Genomic DNA, 17,042 nt, shown 5'->3' with positions numbered 1-17,042 from the left:
GATTTTTGAAAAGTCCTTTCTAAGGTATATTCTTGAAACTCAATTTCAGGAACGTGAATAAAAAATCCGTTTTTTGTTATCAATTTTCTAGACTAAGTATTTATTAAAAATAACATCAGGGCTTCTCTCCACGATGTGTAGCCTATCTGGCCGTCTCCATGGTGGTGCGGTTCATGGTGAACAGACGATATTTTGTGGAATTCATTTAGCCTTACCCATTAAGCCTGCACCGCGTTCAAGAGTACTCTGCATGATATTTTATTTGGTCAAGTTTATCTATCCTAGTCGCAGAGAGCAAATAATAACAACACAACTTAAAAACTAGTACAAGCACTACACATGTTTCAACCAACCGAAATGCGGCACTTACGAAATATAGATTATAATCGTGTATCAATAGTCCAAGTACTATTACTATTACTACTATACTTTTCGAGTCGGTCTGGTCAGTCATGAATCGGTAAGGAATGAAAGCGAATCGGTTGGAAAGGTCAAGTTGTTCGATCTCCAACTCAATAACAAGAAGTAAACTCGAATCACCGAAACTTGCACAATGAGAATGATTTGTTACTCCCAAGCATCATTCAGTGTGTTTTTGTGCAATTCCACTGGTTCAGGTCAATCACGGAGGGCAACTACGACGTGTACAGTCTCAAGCTCAAGCTCCAAATTAATAACAAGAAGTAAAAAACGGCTTCGTAAAATTCAATCATTTCATTTATTGTAATTCACAGTACGTTTACAACTATAACCCCATCTAGTTGCGAATTACTCTATCGCATTAATTCAGTTGACATGGATTTAATTTAATGGTTTACTCTATTCTTCGATTTTCTGTTGTTGATTCATCTATGGCTTCGCTTCATAGTTCCTAACTGAGTTTATTTATAATATTTGTATTCTGTTTTTTTATCTTTCCTGTCAGGTTTTCTTCCGACGAGTTTAGTGCGTATACTGTTTGAAATTATGCTACTTTTTGTTATTGTGTTAGCTACTATCCTTTGCATTTCTCAGTTTTTCTCTCATTCTCTCTCTGCCAGTGAACACTTTTCTTGAGTTGCTTAGGTATGGTTATTTTGCATGTAATTCCCAAACTGTGATAACTCATTTCAAACGGAATCCATCCACTCAGCTTAGATTTTCTTGAGCCTCATTAATATAATGGGGAATGGTCTCTGGTCTCGCTGCACTTGAGTGGATGATGAACGTAGATTAAAGACTAGGTCTTGCACCTATCTCTTTTTCTTTTTTTCTGAAACCGAATGAATTTGGATTTCCACTGTAAAAAATCTAAAATTAAAACGCAAAAAAAATTAACCACGGGAAAAACTGTTTTTGCTTGTTTCATGGTTTCTTTCGATTGTTGGAGTCTTAAATAAATTCTCATCTTAACACTTTGACGTCCGCACGGTTCGTAAAAAAATATGCGCTTGGCGCCGGCAGCGCTAACTCGGATTACTTGGCTTGTCGCCGCTCGTTCTTGACATTATCGGGAAATTAGAAATTGAAATAGAAATAGATCTAGATCTAGATCTAGAAATAGAATTTCTAATCTTATCGTTAGTTTTCATAAGTTCTCAACCCTATTCCCCTAATTTCACGAAATTTCGAAGATATACATACGTAAATATTACAAACATGTCCGTATTCCCCCACTATATGTCAATGCAGATAATCATCGAATAAATGTTCTACTTTTGGGTCTGTTTTAATTTTATTAAAAACATTGAAAAACCTTCGACCGATTATTTCGAAAAACAGTACATTGAAATGCAAGAAACTGCATTTAAGTTTGGTAAAACACGAGTTTCGAAAGATATAATAAAAGTTCTTCTTAATATGTCCATTTTTCCCTGTCTTCCCTACTTATAAAAACATTAAAATTGATAGTCTGTGTATGTTATTGTTACTTAAATCAAACCCCAACAGAATGCAAATGATACTCAATTGCCGGCCACTGAGATACTATGCGCACGTAACCACTGTGGTGTCGCCGGCAGTCAGGCGCTAGTTTGCGTGCGTAACCACTGTGGTGTCGTCGGACGCCAAAGTGTTAAGACGTGTCTCACGTGTATAGTTGAGGAATTAATAACTCCAAGTCTGCTATGCCTAGATAGTGCAAATTACGAGATCCTTTCTTTCATCAGCTATTTTCTTTCGCGACGGAATCCGTAAATTGTCAAAAAGATGCAAAACGTATCGATGGGCAATACTTTGAATAATGTATTAATTCGAACGGAATGTAAAAGAAAAACGGCTTAATTCACTTAATTGCACACCATCTACATCCTAAGATAGCTGAGTGATTCAACAAGGTTCTACGTGACGCACACTGCCTTTCTGAATCCGCCTCCCCGGGGCCTTGAAAAAATACAGACCGATAACATGCCTATCGTGTTTGTATGAACTATTTTTCGTCAAGACTGCTAAAGTTTCTGCTCACTGCGAACAGTACAACATCCCCGCAGAAGAGTAGAAAGGATGCAAGAAAAATACGCAACAGTGCAAAGACCAGGCCATCATCGACGCAGCTGTAGTCGGACAAGCAGTGCGCTGTTTGTCCTTCATGTCTTCAACCAATGGAATCTCAGTATGGGCTATATCGAAATATATCGGAAGGCTTATGGCTCTATACCGCACTGGTTTTTCGTCCGGGTATTGAAGATCCATGAAGTAGATCTCGCTGACGTGAGGTTCCTGTAGTATGCGATGGGGCAGTGTAGCATGTCTCTGCACCTCAGTAGTGGAATAAAGTGGAAGCTACGTGGTCGCCACTCCGACTGAAGACTCCTGAAGACTTTCCTGAACGCGGGGTGCAAGGTAGGCGCGATCAACACTTTCACGGTTTTCCTGCTGACCTTCGGTTTTGGAGCAGTCAAATTGAGCGAAACTGGCCTATAAGATCTTGAAAGGAGGTTTCATACAGGAATGCACTATCCTCAATCGGAGAGAGTAACACTATCACGTAAAGAAGGGAGGCTTCATGCACTGAATGATGCCCAAGTACGAAAAATGCGCGAGTACTTCGCATGATGCGTCAACCAAAGTGTGCTATACCGAGCAGTCTGCACCACGGACATAGGATACAACGCTCAGCACCTAGCGCAAACGGAGTATCAGCTTAATCACCATCATCGATTGTTCCAGTAGCCTCTCTGGAATTTTAACTGTCTCGAAGACGGTTATGGAAGTGCAAAAGGCGTTGAACATGGAGAAGGTCTCATGTTCCCCGCGCGATTGTCCGACAATTGCCTGGCCAGGATAGAAGAGAACATGACCATGGATATACACTCGTCCAAATTCTATAACACCGCCCTAATTCCATTTTGTTGCAACACAAACAGTTAGAATTTCAACAAGATACATTCATACATTGTTGAATGCTCAGAATAAAGTGCATTTAACGTCAATTTCGTTCAAAAGAGTTGTTTGTTTATTTATTGTGCTTAACCCATTAACGGCCAAGTTGTAAAAATTTTGTAAAAATTGTAATTGACGAAAGCCATTGAAGTAATTTCGATTATTGACGTTAAAGAAACCCCAATGTTCAAGAATTATTTTTTTCCCACCTTCCATTTTCCGGGAAATTACTGTTCGAAATATCGAACATTGGCCGAAACCCGCATTTTTTTTGGCAGTACAAACATACTGCTAACGAAATATCGTTTCAATTAGCAAATTAGCAAAGTTTTCTCTCCCTCTATTTTTTTTTATTTAGTTAATAACTCAACTGCAAAAACTTTCCAATTTAAGTTTGCTATAGAATCCGATAGATGAGGTTTTGACCTATTTTGGTAAATACAGCTGGGAATGTGTTATGACCCAAAGAGAGAGTCGATGTAGAGAAATCGATCAAATCACTTACACCCCTTTCATTCTAAGCCCCTCAATTGAAAGCATGTGCAATAAAAATGTTGGCCGTGGAGAATTGTCAATGCTTAAGGATTATTTCTTCTCAATTATTCATTTCCCGTAAAATCGAACATCTCCCAAAACCTGCTCTGCCATTCTACGCATAGTTATCCCATGTTACTTTTTGGTAATTTTCACTTTTCTTCATAAAACGATGTTTTTACACCTAATCTGCCGGAATAACACAAAAAAACTTTTAGTTTGTTCACAGCTTCTAAAAAAACAACAACAATCTCAATTGTCCCATGTTGATATTCTAAGCATAACTGTACCACAGTCATTTCTGGTTTGAAAGAACGAATTAATTTTCAAACAAATAAAAAAAGTTTAACAGTTTAACAGTTATGCATACTCTTTCGGAAAACACAAACGAACTTATTGTTTGTCTCCGGTATTTCAGAAAACAACATCAAGCTCAATTGTCCCATATTGATATTCTAGGCATAAGTATCCCACCATGAATTTTTAAACCCGTAGCTAAGATGGATGGATTGAGGAAATTTTATTTTATTAAACAATAGTTTTCTGCTTATAAAAAAAAACCCAGTATATTGCTAAATAGGAAAGCTTCAAGGTTTTGGTAGACAAATATGTTAGAAAATTTTGATTGCGTTTTTCTCAGTTGCTGATTTAGGAACATGGGACAACTATGCGTAGAACAGCAGTGCAAAGTACCAAAATGATGGGAAAAAACAATGGCATAGAGGGTTGGGAGGGTATCATTCGGTCTGGCGGAAGAATATTTACACCAGCAATTTCATTAGAATCCTCGTTACACGTACTGATCATTTCCTCCAGCTTCTCCACTCACGAAATTCTACGGGCCGCCATCACCTAAGGTTATTACGGACAAAAAATTATAGGAGGTTGTGTTCAAGACACGACCGCATTGTTGACGTAGAACTACGTTGTAGTTCACATACAAAATTCCAGAACGACATTTACTTTCTTGGTGACTAGATAACTTATGACTTATTATAATTTATTGAATAACTTGGTATTCCCCAAATAATTTTTTGGTGCACAACCTTAACACCTGCTTCACCATAGTGTCAATTCAATGCATTGATGCAATGTCAAAGGCACCAACGAAGCCTTTATGATGACGGAAAACAAACAATGTTAACTGCTTGGAAAAAGGCTGAATATTAGCCTCAGCAGAGATTCTAATACCCTGACGTATCTGTCATCCTTTGTGGAGAGAGTTTTCCTACCGTCATGCGAAACCAAATCACTGACAAAATTCCAGAACATTTATTTTCTTGGTGAGCTGACGATAGCCTAGCTTGACAATTCCCCAATTGTGTAGCTCAAAACATCAATGCAATGGCGTCAGTTTGATACAATGAATTCAATGCCAGAGACATCAGCGAGTAAGTAATTTGGTCGCGTCCGCAGCTCAGTCCGAAACGAAGACATGTGATGGTGCAAAACAAGGAAGAACAAGCGATGTTCATTGTTTCGTATCCAGGACGATACTGAAAGTTTGCCTTTCCTTCCTTTCTTTGTTGAATTAAAGAGGCTTTAAACTCCTTCACTTCATTCGATTCTAGCCTTCAAAAAGGCCCTTGGAAAACTCTACTCTTTTCTCATATTACTCCTCCACCCTCATTGCCTTGAGAAAACCATTCGATCCCCCGCCGTCCAGCTCGCCCAGCAACGGTGTTGTCCAGTCGGTGTCCTCACGAAGAATGAAGTTTGCCTCAGCAAGATCCACTGTTTATACTCTAGGCAAATATTCCCCTTCGTTCTTCTTCTTTTCCTTTGTTCACGGAGACATCTTACGATTTCCCCTTCGTTGCTCGATAAGTTGCCCGTTATTGAACGCCTTATTCGGGAAAGAACACAAATGGACAGAACAAATGTATGAGGAAATGGGAATGCTTCCAATTTTCATCAATTTAAACCATATACAGACTATGGGATTGTAATGCATAGCATATCAAACAAATCTTAGAGAATTTCCGATTCGTTTGGTATGTATATCGCCAGAATCCGTTCACGGCAAAAATAGTTATTAACGTTAACTTTATTTCATAAAAACGTGACCTGTTTTCTGATTTGGCACCCATAATGATAGACGTAGTTCTACGTCAAAAATCATACAGATTTTCAATAATTTTTGCTAAACCTATGAAAAACCTTCCGTCTTCCAAAGTAAACAAACCGAAATGCGCTGCGAAAGTGAGATGTGTTGGTATTGATGTAGCAGAAAAAAATGTTCGTTATGGCCAACGTTCGATTTTTCTAACACTCAATTTTTCCGGCTGTTATTTTCCTGTAGGAGACTCAATCAAATTATTTTTGACCTATATCACAATGTATGTTTTTTTAATCAAAATAATAGTGTAGAAAAGTTCACATATATTTGTATTTTATTGGGTTTTATAATTGAAATTGAACACATCTTCCAAACATACTCGCTTTATATCGAATTTATTGCCCAATAAAGTTATACAAAATTGAATGAACATGATAGTAAGTGATAGACAATTAAATTAAGCTTTTGGTGTAAAAAAAATTACCATATGGTTGCTTTCCAAAGGCATGAAAAATTATCAAAGTTGCTGTTCGATGTTTCGAACGCCTAAAATGGGTTAAATATGATAATTTCAACTGTCCAGTTTCTATAAGAACATTTCGAAATTCATAAGTATTATCAATGAAAAAATCAAAACTACACCAAAATTCCTGGTTCAAAAATACTCTGACTTCTTCCGTAAATCACGCCAGTACCCGTTGAAACCATCAGGACCCTCCAAATTGAACATTTTTTCGTCAGTGAAGATAACCTATACATTGAACAACTTTTCTTCATGGTATGTAGCATAATGTATTCTTTTGGAAACATTCTTTGTCACAACATACCATGTCCCACTGTCGGTTCATGCGAGCTTTGAAGAAACCTTAAGCCCTATTTATGTGAGGATTTTCTCACCAAAACTTGACGAATTGTCACCCGAGCAACATTTGAATTGAAATATTGCTTTATTTGCATAAGCGATTTTAAGGTATTCGAAGCTGTTCTAGCTATTTCCTGCTTATCCCGGTCAGAGAAATTCGATTATCGTGGAGCTGTCTTCTTCTTACCGTATCCTTGAGGATTCGCCAAATAATTGAGCACTACTTGATGGGATCGTCCAATCCGACGAGCAATTTCTCTGACACCAACATTTTCTTGTTGAAATGCATCGATTTGCCTTTCTTCTCTCTCCGTCAGCACTTTTCCTTCGGCTTCCATATTTATTGATCGAAACAACTAAAACAACGGAAAATGTAACTGGTCTTATAGAAACTTAACGCATGAAAAATACAAAAACATTCGTTTACGCTCAGCGCTTGCACACATACATATGAAAATCATGGAATGTATGGTAGGCACCAATACCTACACACTTGAATATAAATTGAAACATTTGCCTCCTTCATCTTCATCTTTTGCGGGACCTGGCCTCCGTCCATTACGCGAAGAAGTCGCTGGAGGAGATAAACCACTTGAAGTGTTGTTCCGAAGTCTGCCAACCCTCCGAACATAACGTAGCTGCGTTCGATCTAGAATGTTTGAACAAGCCTGAAACGGAGGGTCTACTCCAACAACTTCGTGGTGAAAACGGAAGAGGAACTAATAAATAAAGGTAAGAAAAATTTGAAAAATATGCCAACATGCAAGGGGCTGTCCACATACCACGTGGACATAAAACGCACGATTCTAGACTCCCCCATCCCCCTCCGTGGACAAGCGTGGACATTGACCACACTCCTCCCCCTGTTGTCCACGTGGACATTCCTCTTTGAAGAAAAAGACAAATTAATCAACGGATTGAGGCCTATTCATTCACGAAACTTTTAATACAAGACAACCCTCAAATATTGAAGCGACAACTAGAACATGTCATCGATGAAAACAATATTTTGAATTTGTCCAAAAATGCTCGAAAACTCATAGAAAAATATTTTCATAAAATATAAATTCCACTAGTCTTCTAGTTGCATACAACTCGTACGAAGTTATAAATTTAAATGCTTGATTAATATGGGTATTCAAACCGTGGATTTTGAGTTTACAACAAAAGATTATAGTATTACACACATATCACCGCCAAATTATGATGCATGACGACGGTTCTGATCATATTTAAGTCCCCCACCGATTATCTGAAAAATCCACATCCCATCAAGTTAATCATGTCTAAAGTACATTGCAACTCGTATTCTAGATATTCTATTTTTCATTGCAACTGAGCCCTAGATTTTGGATGAGGAATTCATACACAGTACTTCGGGTACTTCGAAGATAGCCAACATACCAGGTGTGCGAGTTGAAATTGTCGTTTTTTTTCGATGGAGAAAACAATTTCAGTAATATCACTTTCCTGTGCCGTGAGTCCATTCCAATCTTTTTTTCATCAATGCTAAGTTTTAATTTACAATTTGTTGTCAGTAGCGATCTTTATTCGCTGTTTCATCCGGTAGCTCAGGGTATACCGCACCCTTCTGGTCCAACATACACAGAGACGTATTTCGGTCGAAACATCCAAGGTCCCTCAGATCGAGATTACCTCTTTTGAACTACCGAAATCATCTCTCATATGTTTTCATTGCAAGAGCATGTTCACCAAGCTGCCAAAAGCAAATGATGTTCTTCGACCGCTTTTTCCTTGAAATTAAAAAAAAACAAAATAGCAAATACTCTTCATTCGGAACGAAACTCGACATTTTTTCTACACTGAATATGTTTTACAGAACTTTAATATCAAATTAAATCATATATATATATATATATATATATATATATATATATATATATATATACAATCGAAGGACTGTATACAACCCTGCTTGAAACATCTATAGCATGAACCGGTCAATTTCAATTTACCTATCTGGTATACCAAAAGTGATAAAATATAACAAAATTTCTCTGGGGCTGTAATTAAGAGAAACCTTGAATACAAAACGCTAAAACGATCCCTCTACTTATCTGTAAGTGATTTAAAAAAACAGACAAACTTAAACATGATACATTATTAAATTATTATTATATTAATTTTTGATGTCTTTGTCTCTGCTGTGTCAAGTTTTCCCTCACGTAGTCCAGGGCTTGGAACATATATTCAGTTTATGCGCTAATAGAAGGTTGCTCAGAAATTTACGTTGCTCGAAGTTGGAAGCCACTCAAGCGAAAGATTGGTTTTCAGTAGCCTAGCTATGTTACCTATGTAGAAAAATAAAAATATACACATCAGGTTCTAAAATCACTAAAAATCTATGCTCTCTAATGATCTGTTATGTAAATTTTCTACTTCAGCGTCAAATCTCTTCGATTTATGTGAATTAGTTTAAGGATACACATTTTAAATAAGAAGTTCAATTATGTGAAAAAAATTGGATGTTCGACCGGATAGCTAAACCCCTTTTTAAATAAATACGTATTTAGGGTGGATAGAAAATTTGAACACTCTTGAAAATGCAGAACATCATTCATTTTTGAATATAAATGTGAATGTGTTTTCCAGAATAATTCATTGAACCTGTTCCTGTAGATATCTGCAGAACATAAATGCAGAACTGATTCCATTTTGAGTATATTTTTTCGAACATATTTATTGAACGTGTCCACGTGGACTTATTCTATACCCCCTCCCCCCTCACCATGGACAAGCGTGGACATTTGCATTACCCATACCCCCCTAAAGTTGTCCACGGGGTATGTGGACAGCCCCTAAGTATTCGACAGCAATGGCGAAAGTTCTGACCAACTGTCCATTTTTTCTAATGCAAGCGTTAGTCCTCGTTTGGCATTAATCAGTACGGTGGCAGGTGAAATTTCCAGGCTAGATTTAGCTAGTTGAGAAGTGTCGAATAAACAAATAAGAGTAAATAAATAAATAATCAAAATTATATAAATTATATAATAATATATAATAACAAATAAATAAATAAATAAACCACTGTTTTTGCATTTAAAACGAACTGATGGATTATAGAAAATGTGCCTCGCCGCACCAATAATTTTACGTTTCCATCGCCATTCCCTAGTCCATAAATTATTCATTATTTGAGGACTAGGCAATAACGATGTACAGCATATCAATGTTAGAGAAATTGTAAGGGTTTACCACTTCGAATATTATTTTAGAATACATCGAAATTTTTGTAATATATTATGTTCTTCGTTACAAAAAAATTAGATGAACGTCCTTTTACCTTTGATATGATGCCTAGGACTACCAAAATATGTGAACGGAAGAATTGTCAAACGATCACATTTCCCTCTGAAATTATTGAATATCTCATGCTTACGTAGTTCTCGAACCGCGAAAGTTCATTCACCTCTAGTATCTGAAATGACGCTTTTCCCAGGCTTCTCAGTTTAGAAGTACGTTTTAGGGAAACATATTCCGGTCTGCACAACGACAAGCGAGCACAAAAGTACTCCACACCGAAAAATACTCCCGACTTGCATGTATTTGCAAAGCAGATTCCCCCAGGCATATTGATTTTGAAGTCCGTGTTAGGGATGTATATTTACAAAGCGGATTTCCACAGGTACATCGATTTTGAGATCAGTGTTGGGGAAACCGTAAATCGGTAACGTTTCACATTTTACAGTTATTCAATTGCTCATCTCATGAAGAATAACATTTTATTAATTGTGATAGACGCGTAGAAATATTTCCTATCAATTGATGCAAACATCTTTCCGATCTGTTAAGAAATGTTCGAGTTAGAAGCATTCAAAATACGAATAGGGTTAGCATACAAATCGGTATGGGAAAAATAGAAGTTCCTCCAGTTTTCATGAATTTAAACCGTTTAGAAATTAGCGAATTGTAATGTATAGCATATCAAACAAATCTTAGAGAATTCCCGATTCGATTGGTATGCAAATCATGAGAATTCGTTCACATTGAAAATAGTTATTAACGTTAACTTTATTTCATAAGAGCGTGACCTGTTTTCTGATTTGCCACTTTTTATGAAAGACGTAGTTCTACGTCAAAATTCTGATTTTTTTTGTATGCAAATAACCAAAAGCCTATTGTAAAAGTAGTTATCGTCGTTAAAACTATTTCGTATGAAAAGTAACATATTTCCTTATTTGTCACCCCCAATGAAAGATGTAGTACAGGGGTTTTCAGATTAAACACTCACGCAAAAAAATCGAATAGCTACTCTTAAAAAATTTTTTCGCCTTCGCCTACTGCTCCACCTCTATATGTACCTCATTGGGTAACACTGCATTCCACACTTCGGGACGATAATATTCGACTACTATTTCAGTCTGATAGGATGGGTTTTAGTGTCAAGATGTACAATTTACAAGAGCGTGTATTGTTAGTGCAATCGTATTACTCGTCGTCGATTACTTCCTCTGGAGGTAATGATGATGTTGAATTAAAGAGGCTTTAAACTTTTCAGTTCATTCGCCTCTACCTCTGGAGGCATTCTTCCATGTTTCACAAAAAACACTGCGTCCGGGATAAACATGTCCACGCTGCTATTTGCAGTTTTGTGTTTGAATACAAACATGATTTTTTCGTACCTATGTTTGAAAATGTGACATGTTTGTATTCGTAGTATGTTTGGACATACGATGTAATTAGCTATTTGAACAAGTACTAAAATTGGATAGAGCGTGGCGGAGATGTTTAGTTACCCACAACAAATTTTGATTACAATATTTCTATAATTTTAATCGAATATAAAGTACCAAAATTATTCAGCAGTGACATGTTAGGCGTGACGCTAATCACTCGACCACGGGAGCAACAATTTTGGCTGTATCTTTGAATACAAATGGCCAATACTGCTTGTGCGCGGCGAACGCGACCCGAGCTATAAAACGAGCGAAGAAGAGGAGAAGAAAGGATGATGCAATCACATGCACACATAGCATATGTAGTGTAGTGTAAGTGTAACTTCAAGTTTTTTCCTTCATTCAGTTTGTGATAACATCGACAAATTAGAGGTGTGTTTTAGCCGCTGAAATATATCTGCTGTGTGCCGCTGAAGGTTGCATCTAAAACTAATTTTTGGGTATTTATTTTTTTGGTCAGCATTTGTTCGACGTCGCCCGCTGTGCAGTCGGTTCCCCAGACTTCAATTGCCAACATGCACACGAAAAAATTCTCATAGAAAGCTTCTTTCTATTCAGAGAATGTTTTCTTTGCACGAAACTAAGGATTATTTAATCAGACTTGCAAAATGTGCATGAACTCATAGCCTTTTAGTACGTGCAACTTTTGTAATGCGAACTAAATTTCAAGTTCGTTTCTGTGAAAAAGTATTCTATGAAGAGATGTTTTGGGATGAATAATTTCTTTCCGTGTATGAAAAGAAACGAGACGAAAGCAATGAATACTGCGGCATCGGGTGATATGTTTGTACATGATGTTCTTGAATTATAAACATCGTGTTTGTTTTCACATGTTTATGTTTGTGAATCATTGTTTGTGTTTGGGATAGACATTCAACATTAGCGAAAATCATGTTCGAATTGAAACAAAAACATGGAATTTTCACATCGCGTGGACATGTGTAAGTGTTTTTCGGAAGACTGTCTGGAGGAACGTGAAGAGCCGTTGCTATGTTAATAAGCCACAAAATTTGGAAGAACTTAAAGAAGAAATAACTCGGATTTTCAACAGCATCGAAGTCGTAATGTTAGAGTTGTGCATGAAGAATTTTGTTCACCGTTTAAAATGCGTTATCGAAAAAAGGGGTGAGGTCACATCAAAAATGTCCTAAAATTTAGATGTTATTAAAATTTGTTGCGTGAGCGTTTAATCTGAAAGACCCTGTTCACGTCAAACAGAAAACGGAGTTCTCGAAAAAGCTCCTCGTTTGGCAAGTTGCTGTTGCTGGTAGGAAGGTATGGAGAAAGACTGAAAAGATGTGTTTATAATAAACACAGTTTTTCAAAACAAAATTTCCATAGCATTTGAGAAGTAATATGAAAAAAAGCAGTGCCAATAACGAACCAACCATATTCACATCAATTTCATCTAATTCTGACCCCTTTATGCTTATTTTCTGATGTTCTCACTATTCTTCCATCACATTTGTTTTCGTCGGTTGACTTGAAATGAGCTTACATAAAAATATCTTCAACATGATTCATAATTAGATGATGGAGCTCAACCTCAACTTCTCAATTCCTAACGTTCTTCGCTTTCCGATTCTGTCAGCCAACAAACTAAAACCTATATACTCTAAATGACTCTGAGTCTCGCATTCGGTCTCTAATTTTGTGTTAGGGTTGTAACCATTGTTATCTAAATTTGTCCTTAAAACGCAGCTACCATTAATTTATGACGGATATTTTTGTGCTTTACATGTCGACATGCTAACCATGTTTGTGATCTCTGATTTTTTTTTTCTTATGTTGGGATTTTATGTCCATGATCTCCTACCTTTGCAGGGTAGCTTATAATTTTTTCAATTGATAAAATTTGGTTTTCGACTAAATCTAAGTGTCCGAGATTCTGAACTAACCGGATTCCAAAAAACGAGGTACAAGACACTCACGAGAACTCAGAGAATAGGAGGATGTTCCGGGTCGCCGTTTTGGCTCAGCGAGGAATGGTTAAGCTTGCTACGATGCACACGATACACTTGTCATGGTAACTACGGGTGTTATCGTCGCAAACTGGATCCCATCGCGACTCGTGTTACTTCTACTGGCTTCGGTGTCTTACTACGCTTCCGGCTAGTTCACTGAAGGTCACTCCAGAACGTAGAAGATCCAGTAGCCGGCGTTAAATGCGGCAAAACTCACCGGGAAAATCACCCGCGAATATTTGTCGATCACGTTGACGTCTTTGATTTTTGGGATAGACGCCTTGAGAACCGATGCGCCACGCTTGATTGCGTGCAGCATCTTGGGTCGATTGTGACCTGGAAGGGAAAGGTGGTTAACTGATTACGATCGAAGGAAACCATTTGACAAACCTCTGTTGCCCCTGTAGCGTAGCCCACTCGATCGATTACTCGATCCGTAAGGGCGCGCGATTCGGAAGCTGGGCGGAAATTTTGCTAAGTCTACACCCTCTCCACCCGTCGAGGAAGTGGTATTGGAATAGTGGCGATTTCGTAGCGACGCGATCGGACTCATCCTTACGTCTTGTAGCTCGATAATGTCCTCGGATGAGCAACCGGCACTATTCTCCTGTTTTCCTTTGGAGACATAAAGACCTTAGATTTTGATCTCATCACTCGTGAAACAATGAGTTCTACTCACTTGAAACCTTCTTCTCCGCTTCTTTATTCTTTTTACTTTTCTTCTTGGCTCGCGCTCCCCAATAGGTGTAGTTGACAGCGGCGTATTCGAGGAGCGCCGCAAACACAAACACAAAACACATGACCAGATAAATGTCTATGGCCTTAACGTAGCTAATCCTAGGCAGCGAACTCCGCACTCCCGTGCTGATGGTGGTCATCGTGAGCACCGTTGTGATGCCCAATGCAACTCGGGCCGAGGTGGCTTCATGGTTGATCCAAAATGACACCCAGGACAGCATCACGATCAGTATGCTGGGCAGGTAGGTCTGAAACACGAAGTATCCAATGTTACGCTGCAGCTTAAACGATAGCGACAGCCGCTGGTAAACTCCGGTCGCCAATTTTTCCTGCAACCAGAATGGAGAAATAAAAACAATAAAATAAACTAAACTGAAATTTCGCACATCCAGCAATACTCACTTTCCTATCATTAGTTTCGTAACCTATTATAGTGAACTGTGGCAGTTCCGCTTCCTCCACGCCTCGGATTGGTGTTGAGCGCCAATACATCACCACGTCCGACACCGTGTAGCCATCTGTTGGGATAGGGGGAGAAGTGAGGCGAAAAGTCATAAAAATAAGCGGGTAAGAATGGGGGGGGGGAGAAAGGAGATTATTTCAAAAATTATATTTGCAAACCACATCGTATCTCAGTCAATCAATCTGAAACATGCTGCTCCCAAGGTTTTTCCCCTCTGGCAGTGGGGTGTGTTTGAGCAAGCTGACCACAATCTTTTAATTTCGATGGTTAATGACAGCGTTTGTAGGAGGGAACGAATTTCGGGGGAAATCAGTGGAATCTAATGGCATAAAAACTTCAAATTTGAATATTTACATTAAAACATAATTGTTCATCCCTTAGAAATATTTGTTTACGTAATGATGAAAGCTCGATTATCATCAATACATAAGAACTCATTACTCGTGATTTGTAAATCTCTAATTTATAATAGTGAAATATGATCTGCAATGAATTATGAGACAAGATTGATTCATGAATTGATTATCAATAACTCATTCGAGACAACTAATGTAATACATGTAATATTAGGCTGTCAAAAAAGTCCTGCGATATTTCCGCGAGGTGTCGTTGTAAGCGCGTAGTTCTAGTTGTATTCATTGTATCGAGTCATACTATAGCTTTTTGGAAAGGTATTTTTACGCGCTATAATATAGTCCTTGACAGTGTTTTGTTTGGTTATGTCGTTCGTGAGTTATAGTGTCGCAAATATGGAGCAAAATAAAGAGAAAATCCGACATATTTTACAGTACTACTATGACAAAGGCAAAAATGCATCTTAAGATGCCAATAAAATTTGTGCAGTTTATGGACCCGATACAGTTTCCATTTCCACCGCACAACGATGGTTTCAACGTTTTCGTTCTGGTGTAGAGGTCGTCGAAGATGCGCCACGCTCCGGAAGGCCTGTCGTCGAAAATTGCGACAAAATCGCTGAATTAGCCGAGAAAGACCGGCATAGTAGCAGCCGTAGCATCGGCCAAGAGCTGGGGATAAGTCATCAAACCGTTATTAACCATTTGAAGAAGCTTGGATTCACAAAAAAGCTCGATGTATGGGTGCCACACACGTTGACGCAAAAAAAACATCTTTGACCGTATCGACGCATGTGAATCGCTGCTGAATCGCAACAAAATCGACCCGTTTCTGAAGCGGATGGTGACTGGCGATGAAAAGTGGGTCACTTACGACAACGTGAAGCGCAAACGGTCGTGGTCGAAGCCCGCTGAAGCGGCTCAGACGGTGGCCAAGCCCTCATTAACGGCCAGGAAGGTTCTGCTGTGTGTTTGGTGGGATTGTCAAGGAATAATCTATTATGAGCTGCTTCCCTATGGCCAAACGCTCAATTCGGACCTGTACTGCCAACAACTGGACCGCTTGAAGGTAGCACTCATGAAGAAGAGGCCATCTTTGATAAACAGAGGCCGCATTGTCTTCCATCAGGACAACGCCAGGCCACACACTTCTTTGGTGACGCGCCAGAAGCTCCGGGAGCTCGGATAGGAGGTTCTTTTGCATCCGCCGTATACTCCGGACCTTGCACCAAGTGACTACCACCTGTTTTTATCCATGGCGAACGAGCTAGGTAGTCAGAGGTTAGCCACAAAAAAGGCCTGTGAAAATTGGCTATCCGAGTTTTTTGCCAATAAGGAAGCGAGCTTCTATAACAGGGGTATTATGAAGTTGGCATCTCGTTGGGAACAAGTCATCGAACAAAACGGCGCATATTTGACTTAAAACAGATGATTGTAACTAATTTTATGAACAAATGAAAATTCAAAAAAAATACCGCAGGACTTTTTTGACAGTCTAATATTTGATATTCCTCAATATTCTGTATTTAAACAATGGGAACTGTAACAATTAATCTACAAAGTTGAGCCAATTATTGTTGGATTTGGAAACCGTTATGCGTGATAGCATTTCAAGACACCCGGTTTCAAAAGAATGAAGTTTTCAACTTTGCGCCGGGAGGAGGTTGAGGAGATGTTCTGACCATATTTATACATCTGATACCAGAAATTGTTTCCAATAACATTTGCATTAAAAAATTATAGGAGGTTGTGTTCAAGACACGACCGCATTGTTGACATAGAACTACGCTGTAGTTTAATTGAAGTCGCTTGTTTATAACTGCGGATATTATTTTATAATGCTACGAAAATTTTGAATTAACTATTCTACCAGTTTGGTCGCCCTGAAATGTTTTTTTTTTATTGCAGAATCATTTGACGATAATTGTTTGATTCATTCTTGTGATCGCAGAACAATACATGTTCGAGATAAGCGCAGCTGTCATCCTTAGTGAAGAAAGTTTTACTACTGG

At 38.3% G+C, this 17,042-nt stretch overlaps 1 protein-coding gene across 1 annotated transcript in view; it reads right to left on the bottom strand.

Annotated features, from left to right (window-relative positions):
* Nucleotides 1-216: 216 nt before the first annotated feature.
* LOC129765058 (gamma-aminobutyric acid receptor subunit beta-like) overlaps nucleotides 217-17,042 on the bottom strand; it is a 76,213-nt gene continuing 59,387 nt past the window's right edge. Inside the window, exons 6-9 of the mRNA XM_055764893.1 lie at nucleotides 14,617-14,732; nucleotides 14,156-14,543; nucleotides 13,867-14,091; nucleotides 217-13,812 (exon numbers count right to left, since the gene is read on the bottom strand). Of these exons, the coding sequence (XP_055620868.1) occupies nucleotides 13,640-13,812; nucleotides 13,867-14,091; nucleotides 14,156-14,543; nucleotides 14,617-14,732 (902 nt within the window). The 3' untranslated portion in view covers nucleotides 217-13,639. The remainder of the gene's footprint in view (nucleotides 13,813-13,866; nucleotides 14,092-14,155; nucleotides 14,544-14,616; nucleotides 14,733-17,042) is intronic.

This window comes from Toxorhynchites rutilus, chromosome 1, assembly GCF_029784135.1.
Source record: "Toxorhynchites rutilus septentrionalis strain SRP chromosome 1, ASM2978413v1, whole genome shotgun sequence".
NCBI lineage: Eukaryota > Metazoa > Arthropoda > Insecta > Diptera > Culicidae > Toxorhynchites > Toxorhynchites rutilus.
The sequence above is the reverse complement of the archived record's forward strand: the minus strand, read 5'-3'. Positions and strand labels throughout refer to the sequence as shown.